This window comes from Dasypus novemcinctus, chromosome 24, assembly GCF_030445035.2.
Source record: "Dasypus novemcinctus isolate mDasNov1 chromosome 24, mDasNov1.1.hap2, whole genome shotgun sequence".
Taxonomy (NCBI): Eukaryota; Metazoa; Chordata; class Mammalia; order Cingulata; family Dasypodidae; genus Dasypus; species Dasypus novemcinctus.
In genome coordinates this window covers 42,654,849-42,664,091 of record NC_080696.1, presented here as the reverse complement: position 1 = coordinate 42,664,091, position 9,243 = coordinate 42,654,849, and the positions used below count along the sequence as shown (strand labels likewise).

Below are 9,243 nucleotides of genomic sequence, written 5' to 3'. Positions count from 1 at the left end.
ACACCTGAGGGCACCTACTCCCCACCCCTATCTTGTTTTATTTCATTTTTAATTCCATCACCTCTCCCCACCCTCTACAAGCAACACTTCTCATGTACATCTTTTTGTCCATGTTTTGGCAAACGTAGCTTTTTATGTATTTTTAGTTTCTGTAAACGGTACCATCACACATGTTAGTTTTCATTTGGCTTTTGTTTGCAAGGCCCGTGTTATACGTTGTGGGGGGCTTGCAACTGCTCTGTTGAACTACATGGTGAAAACCACCAAACTTTGCCCCCACCTTCTCCCAGTGCTGGGTGACATTACTCCACCACTACCACCATCACACCGGGCGGACCTGAGAGAGAATTTAACAGAGACATATGCCCCAAAGCAGAACTTCTGGTCATCGGCCACGCGTGTTCTTCACTTGATGAGTTACGGCATCACCAGCAGTGCACGGAGGCCCCCATGTCCCTGCCAACACTTGGCATTCTCCACTTTTCCAATTTTTGCTGATCTAATGGATGAAGAGTGGTATCAGATTGTTGCTTCAGTTTGTGTTTCTCTGATGGAGTTTAAGCATTAGATTGGTAGACTTTGGGGTCTGTATCTGCTAAGTGCCCTTTTTTTCTATTGTGTTTTTATTGATTTGTAGGAACTCCTTGTATATTTTTAACATTCAATTTTTTTATTTTGACCACTGCAAAATATCTTCTCCCAGCTATCACACTTATAGTGAGGCCTTTTGCCAAGCAATAAAGCAGATTAAAACATGAGAAAAGAAGGGACAGAAAGCGAATGTGGCTCAACTGATGGAGCATCCGCCTACCATATGAGAGGTCCAGAGTTCAAACCCAGGGCCTCCTGTGTTATGGAAAACTGGCTTACCTATTAGTTGTTTTTTTTTTTTTTCAAACATTTATTTATTTTGTATTTATTTCTCTCCCTTCCCCTCCCCCCCAGCTGTCTGCTGTGTCCATTCGCTGTGTTCTTTTGGGTCCGCTTCTATTCTTGTCAGCAGCGTGGAAATCTGTGTCTCTTTTTGTTGCATCATTTTGCTGCATCGGCTCTCCGTGTGTGCAGCACCACTCCTGGCCAGGCTGAACTTTCTTTCTCACTGGCTGGCTCTCCTTGCACATGGGGCTCCCCTACGCAAGGGGGATACCCCTCCGTGGCACAGCACTCCTTGCACACATCAGCACTGCACCTGGGCCAGCTCCACATGGGTCAAGGAGGTCCTGGATTTGAACCACAGACCTCCTATGTGGTAGGCAGATGCTCTATCCATTGAGCCAAGTCCGCTTCCCTAGTTGTTTCTTGTTATTGTACAAGATGCTCTGAGTTGCCTTCTGTTATTGTAAATTACCTTTTAGTTGTTTCTTATTATTGTACAATATGTTCCTGTACATTATTGTAGATGTTACAAGTTGCTTCTTATGTTGCAAGTTGCTTGTTAGCTTTCAAATAAATACATGGAGAAACTAGGGGTGAGGCTCTCAGTTTCAAAAGCTGTGAAGCCCCTTGGCCTCATCTTTGTTTCCTCTCTCGTGTCTTTCTTTCTGTCCTTTTATTTCTTCAGTTCTGCGTCGCCTTCCCTTCATGCAGAGCTATTGCTGAGCTAGTTACCAGCATTCCTGGCCCATGTGGTAAGTTGGCCCACGCGAAGTGCTGCGCATTCAAGGAGTGCCATGTCACGCAGGGGAGTCCTCCGTGTAGGGGTGCCCCACACGCAAGGAGTGCGCCCCCCAAGGTGAGCCGCCCCACGCAAAAAAAGTGCAGCCCACCCAGGAGTGGTACTACACGCACGGGGAGATTATGCAGCAAGATGGCGCAACAAAAAGAGACACAGATTCCTGGTGCCACCAAGAATGCAAGCAGACACAGAACACACAGTGAATGGACACACGAGAACAAACAATGGAGGGGAGGGGGGAAAAGTAATAAATACAATAAATATAAAAAAAAAAGAAGGGAGGAAAGGCAAGAAGATGAGATGGGTGGTAAATTGCTAAGGTGAGTTTAAAATTCCTAATGCAAGGAGGTCAGAGCGATAAGGCCAAAGCATGCATACAAACAAAAACAAGTCCAACAGCTGGGAGCAAATAGCAGGACTGTGCTTCAAAACAGAAGACTCCTAAAATAGAAAACAAAGCAAGTAGGAATAGAGAGGAAAAGGCTAAAGTGAACAAACTAGGCAGACTCATGAGTCCTTCTCAATGAAGTCCTGATCTCAGGGCCCCTGAAATACTCAAGCTGAGGATGTCAGCAGCAGTGAGAGGCAGGAACCTGGAGTTCCTTTGGGTCATGCGTGGGTCCTGCCTCCCACCTGCCCACCCTCAGAACAAGGCCAGTGAAGAGCTTGGGCCAACTTTCATATTCAGAGCCACTGACCAGGTCATGGTCTACGGTCAAGGCCTCAGACATCTTGGGCAGCTGCCAGTGCTGGGCCTTATGCCGGGCTATGGAGCCTCCGGGACATTAACCCCTGTGCCCCCCATCACCACACTCACCCCTTCTGACTCTCCCAGCCTCTCTGGTTTGCTCACTTCCTCATGCAGAACTGAGAAGTGGGAATTGAATCCACGTATGGCAGAGGGCCAGGGGAAAATGTTGCATCAGAAATCTCTGATCCTTCTTAAGCTGGCAAGGAGACAACATATGGGAACAAGTTCAATACCACCCAGCAGTGCACACGATAACATCTCTGTCAATCACCAGAGATGTCAGAATGTCATCCTTGTTTGCCAGAGGGAGCACAAGTCCTCACCAGAAGACATGCCGTGCAAACACTAGCCAGTCACCCAAAGTGGCCAGCTGTTTGTAAAGTGATTTCACTGGCTATTTCTAGTTTCAGTAGCTCAAAAGAAATGGATTAAACTGACAGAAAATCCATCAACTTGTTTTATCATAAATTAGAAGGAGGAAGAGAAATCTAGATGACTCATTGGAGGGTGGAAATATCTGATCTATCTTAAGATGAAGAGATATGGGGGCTGAGACCTGCTAACTGAATTCTTCCAATGAACTATAGATAGGAAGCTCCCCCAACTGCTTGAAAATAAATTTCACTTACTTGGCAATTAAAATACATTTCCCCAGACCTTTGATGCTTGGTGCCAATGCTGCCAGCTGGCCCACACTTAGCCCATAACCCAGTGGTTCTCAGACTTGGGATTTCAGTTTTCTTTTCTTTTTTAATTGGCCTTTGATTGGGAAACTGATGTAGGATTACTCACATTCCATTTTTCCAAGGCAAACGTTTAAAGAAAACCACCATCTAAAATCACTATCGTTTCCTAAAGGAAAGGACATATTTAGCATCAAAATGAAGCTCAGACTAAAGAATGGTCATTTAGGTAGAATAAATTTAAAGTTTACAAAATGCCCATTACAATTTCCTCATTTTTAACAAGTACCTGGAAACCTCACCATAGGCCAAGACTGGTGCCCACTGCCAAGACTTGTAGGGTTGAATTCCACCACCACTGATCATGGTGCTTTGGAAGAAATGGCAAGTGGCTTGGGTTGGGATCTACAGTACATGTCAGGGCACAATCTATGTAAAAACAAGTTTATCTACTTTCACTCAAATATGACCTCCCAGCTGGTGGGTCACCTTCCTCCCATCCCCCCAGGGTTGATGTCTTCATCTGTAATGCCTCAGTCTCCTTCACCAGTGATTCCTGAGCCTACCACACATCACTAGAATTAGCTAGAGGGAAAGCGGCTTTCAAAAATAGATTCCCAGGCCCCACTACCCAGATGTCTGGTCCAGTAGTTCCAGAGTGGGTTCTCATGGTCAGCCAGACTGAGGAGCTTTAGGCCCTCCATCCCTACCCTCCACCTGGCCCACAGCAAACATCCTCACTCAGGATGTGAAATGACTGATCATAAGCTGTCAGCACTGGGTTCTTATTGAAAGCAGAGTGGAGAAAAGAATGGAATGCTAGAAGGAACCACCAGACTGAATGGCAAAACCTAGTCCACAAAGAGAAGAGCACAAGTAGCAGGCTGTGCTGACACCAGGACAAAACAGGAGACAGGACCACGGAGCCGATTTCAAGGCCAAGGTGAAAAGCACAGCTGACAGGGTAGCAGAACATGAGAACAAGCTCTGTATATTCACAAGGAGCATGTCTTGTGGGGAGGCTGCTTTTAGATGCTGACCAGGCCTCTGCAACCTCTCGCTGCTCTGTCCCTCATCTTCCTACCTCCACCTTGATCCATTCATCCATTTGCTCATCATCAATCTTCTTCACACCCATCCCTGTGGCATGCACAAAACCAAGTCCTCGATAAATATTTGCTGACTGAACCTAGTAACCAGCAGGCACACTGAAGCCACAGGTTAACTGAGCCTGGGTCTCCTGGTGAGAGCAACGTCTAGCCACAGAAAATCAGCTGCAGAAGGGAACCGGCAGGGTCCTCATAAGCCACAAATGCAGGAAACTCCCCCCTATAGGCCCACAGGACACTGCTGCCTCCACAGGACTTGTTGCAGGCCTCTGTGCTGAGGGTCCATTTCCACCCACATGAGGTATATAACCGTGTAACCCAGGATACAAAACCCAGGCCTGCCCTGAGGGCTGCTCTCTGAGAGGTGGTGGTACAAGGGGCGATGGTACAAGGGGCGATGTGCTCCAGATGAGGTACCCAAGATAGAGGCGGCTTCAGTCTGCCCCCCTCCAGATCATGTTTGGATCTCCAGTCTCAAACCCCAGAGGGTGTGGACCCTGCATCCTTTCCTCCTTTGCCCCACAAGAAGCTTATTAATGCATCAGCAGGGATCCCAAAACCAGACATCACAGATAACATTTCTGATCTCTCTACAAAAAGATTCCAATTATAAACTGGCAAGAACTAGCCCTCTTTAGAACAGCTAAACCATTTCCCATGGTTTACAGGGTACTGGGTCACATGATCTTGCTTTATATTATTTTACAGGGCTTCCTGTGTCCATATGATCCCCAAAACTGCTATATCCACATCATCAGTTTTCTTAGCCAGCATAAGGCTGCAACTCAGAACAATTAACTTGGCCATTTTAAAATTCAGACTACAAGAGCCATAAATGGGAGGGAACACATTTACTTTAGGTATAAAGTTTTACTATTAATAAGATACCACTTTATTTACATGTTTTTATAAAATGGAAATAAAAATGACACACATTTGGTGCCAAAAGTGGCACATTCAAACTAATGTCAGTACAAAAATAAATTTAAGCTATGTGTTTTTAAAATAAAAGTCACTGAAACAGGAAGAGGAAAGAAAATCTGTATCAGTCACTGTTGAAATGCAAACATCTCCACAGCAAAGAAGGCACGGGGTAACAATGAAACCAGTGCCTGCTGGAATAGCCACCCCATGTGTTCTTGCAAGGACCCAAGCAAACAAACAACAAATATGCAATAGTTATGTTCCTGAGCTACAGAAGTTTAGAGCATCTAAACCATTGTGATTTCCTGCTAAAGAAGGTCCCCCATGGGGTTTGAGCTGATAAGCGTTTCACTGTGCTCAGCTAGTGGCATTAGGACATTTTATCGCATTCTGAGAGAAAGCTAAGCCCACTTGTGAAATATATAAATCCTTTGTTAACAAGGAACAGTGCACAGGCGCCCTCTTTGTTGATCTCTGATGCCTTGCAAATATCCTGGCCACAGATAAACAGGGACATGGGAAGAGGGAAAACAGAAGGTACACGGTTTGAGAGCCCCTGTGCCTGAACACTTCTCTTGGTGATTTTGGCAGAAATTTCCAGCATGTCCAAGGTCTCTTCCCTTCATAGATACAAAATGTTCACAGCTGGCAGGATGTCTCATGGTCAACCCAGCTGTGGCCTTGCACAGAAAGCCAGCCCAGGAAATCCTCGGTCCACCCAGCAAAGTGCTTCAGCCTTCAGCTGCTAACTTTGCTGCTGTTTCTGTAAAGCTGGGCCAGGACTGTGCACCTATTTGAAGTAGCGTACTGGGTCCATAAGCGTGCTGAGTGAGCCAAGGTGCCTGGCTTGCCAGCCCCTGTTCCACCTGGGAGCTGGCAGCAGGATGCCTGCCCATGCAGAGACTCTTCCTGGATCCCAGCAGGAATGCAAATGCTGAGGGGTATGGGGAGGAAGAGGCTAAGGAATGGGCTGCAGTCACTTCAAAGTAGCTGAAGGCTCCATATGAGCTGATGCAGGCTCAGCCCCACCTGGGCCAGGGGGTCAGCCGCAGAGAGGAGAGGGCACGAAGCAGCCCCTGCCAGCTGCAGCTGAACTCTGCTCACTGGTCCTGGACCTTAGCCCTTTTAGCTTTCAGGGACAGGTGCTGCAAGAGAAGAAAAAACATCATACTTGGAGTTTGTTATACAAATAAACAAGACTTAGACATAATCTACATATTAACAACCAAATATAAATCTGCCGGCTATTCCACACCTTTTCAAAAAATGCTGTGCCCCTCAGGAAGTAGCCTGGCAGAAAAGAGTCCCAGGGCCAAGGAAGCAGGCCTTAAGGAAGTGGATAGCAGCCCGAGGCCCAGCCCACCATGCCTGAGCACAGTCACACAGGGCTCTGCAGGAAGCTCTCAGCGAAAGATCTTCTTTCTGAGATGCAAGCCAATAATCAGTCTCCTTCTGCCTGGCCTGCCGGACAGCTGCAGCCAAACCTGTGCTCAGGAGACTGAGTTCTGGCTGTAGGATCACCTCAAGTTTCCAAGAAGTTCCTAAGAATAAAGGAAAAGGCATCCTTTCCTTAGGAACAAGGAGATCAATTTACCAAGCATCTCAGCATATCAGGTACCAGTGCTCAAGGCTAGAGATAAAGATATGGCCTCTGTCCTCCTGGAATGCACATCTACATGGAAAGACAGAAAAATGATTCCTCCTGGTGACACATTTTTCTTTCCAAAATGTCACTCTCTACCAGTAGAAATAACATTATGGAGCATAGCACTACCTATGGTCATCAGATCATAGGGGTTGAGGGATAAAAATATTCTTTAAACTCTAAGGAAAGGCCAAAAGTGTGAGACACCTTAAAATATGCTTTGGATGCAGAATGCATGAACATAAGCTTTTTTTTTTTTTTTAAAGATTTATTTATTTACTTATCCCACCACCCCCCCCCCCCAGTTTTCTGTTCTCTGTGTTTATTTGTTGCATGTTTTTCTTTGTCTGCTTCTGTTGTTGTCAGAGCATGGGAATCTGTATTTCTTTTTGTTGCGTCATCTTGTTGTGTCAGCTCTCCATGTGTGAGGCACCATTCCTGGGCAGGCTGAACTTTCTTTCGCTCTGGGCCATAAGCTTTTAATAAACTGAGGCATCCTTGACACTCCATTAATAATCATAAGCAAATAACTGAGAGATACCTCAGGTATGCTGCCCCTAACACATGGTGGTACCTGACCTGAGGAATTCCCAGGCCCCCCAGCTGTCAGCAGAGCAGGTCTCTGTTGTCCAGCATGCCCAGTGCCCAAACCCCACGTCTTAGCACAGCCTCACAGCCTCAAGAAAACAATCCATCGCTGACAGAACTGTAGGTGCTGAAAGAATGGAGGGAGAGAAAGACGAGCCAGTATACCACCAAGCATGACCTAAGAGGTAGCTAAGCAAACAGGACACAGGCAAAAATGAGTTGCCAGAATTCAGACTTTCTATCCACTGATGCCGGAGAAAGGATAAGGACAGGTGTAGGATCTTACAAATGCCCCAGTTAAGAGGATTTTCCCTAGATTGTAAAGAGCAATAGGAAGGGGGAAAAAAAGTTAAGGAATAAAAAGCCAATCTCTGAATAGGCCACACTGTTTCTCTCCCTACCCACCTCCACTCCAGCTATGGGTCTTAACTGAATTTCTCTGAAGTCTTTCCCCCCCTTCCCTTCACTTGATGAGACCCTCACATCAGACACCCATGGCCTTAGCTTGGGAATGGGAGATGACATCATCATCCCTGGGGGACTATTTTTGGTGTCAATTTAGGGGAAGAACATTGAATATAAATAAAGCTGACTCTGAACCCATTTCAAGCCTCCTTACAGGGTAAGAGCAATGCTCTGAAAAACAACAGTGATGGAAAGTCACGACATGTGCCAGAACAGAGCTGGGGATGATCCAGGCACTGTGGATGGGTTGCAAGGGGCTACACTGTGTTCAGCAAACAAAGGAACATCGACCATACATGGGCAGCCACTGAAATCTGGAGAGTTCTTGGAAAAATCAATCTGTTTAGACAAGTTTATATTAGAAGTGCCTTTGGACTGACTATTAAGTTGAAGAGAGGCCAAGTTTCTCTGGGTGTCACAGGACTGTCACCAGTACAATGAGGTTGCTGAACTAGGTGATTTCTAAAGGTCACAGACTCCCTAAAAATACTTTGATTGCAGGCAGTGATCAGAGTGGAAGTGATGAGCTGAAAAGCAGAAATTTGGAGAGAACAGGCAAATGTGGAAATGTGGGTTTGTCATTTTCTTCAGACTTTTGAAGCTATTTGCTCATTAACTTTGTGGGTGTTACCTAAAGGAACTGTAATTTCCAGCTGAGAAAGGAAAAAATGACTCAGCTTCTAGGCTAAGTCTATTCTCTAAGACTAAGTCAATCCAAGACAACTTCAGGATGATCCTTCTGCAACTGATTGCATCTTACTACTTTGACAACTGCAATATTTTTCTCTCAACTTCTAGTTTACATTTCTAATCACTTGTCTTAGACTTCTGAAGTCTGCTGCTTTCCACCTGAGATATTTTGAGGGAAAATATTTCCTTTCATAACAGGTTTATTCTTATCAACCTAGTACAGCAGAGATAACACATTCTGAATTTTTTTTTATACCAGTACCAGCAGATCTCACTCTACATGAAATATCTGTATTAGGATTTGTGAAGAACTATTTAAATATGAAATATTTTGTTTGATTAAGATTTAAGCATTACAAGATGGTTTGAAAAGGGCAATTTCCCTTGACATTGCCAGAGGCGAGAGGGATGAGAAAACCCCTCCATTTACAGGGTTGCAAACTCATATGTCTCCAGGGTTTGAGCAAGAGAAATAATCAAGTGAGGCAGGACTGGGGCACTGGAGAGTGTCATTCACAGCAGGAAGCCATTCCTCAGGCCCTGCTGAGTCACCAGATTTAACATTTCTTTCCAGAGATACCAGAAATCTATATCTGATGTGAAATTTCCCAGTTTTTAAAAGCAGCAATCAATTCAAATTCTGCTTTGAAAATACTTTACAGTCCTGTTTCAGCCCTGATGTAGTAACAGGTTTCAGACTTCCCTTTTGCTGT

At 45.3% G+C, this 9,243-nt stretch overlaps 1 protein-coding gene across 5 annotated transcripts in view; it reads right to left on the bottom strand.

Annotated features, from left to right (window-relative positions):
- Positions 1-5,054: 5,054 nt before the first annotated feature.
- The window catches only part of DHX35 (DEAH-box helicase 35), a 75,981-nt gene continuing 71,792 nt past the window's right edge, over positions 5,055-9,243 (bottom strand). For 3 of the 5 annotated variants that reach the window (XR_011647331.1, XM_004482270.3, XM_058287087.1), the window contains one exon: positions 5,055-6,287. Coding sequence is in view for 3 of the 5 variants with exons in the window: in XM_004482270.3 (XP_004482327.2) it covers positions 6,243-6,287 (45 nt within the window). In the remaining 2 variants the exon portion in view is untranslated. Of the gene's footprint in view, positions 6,288-6,397; positions 6,684-6,725; positions 6,815-9,243 lie in introns of those variants that run through there. The other 2 variants (XR_009183223.2, XM_058287086.2) reach the window with 2 other exon arrangements.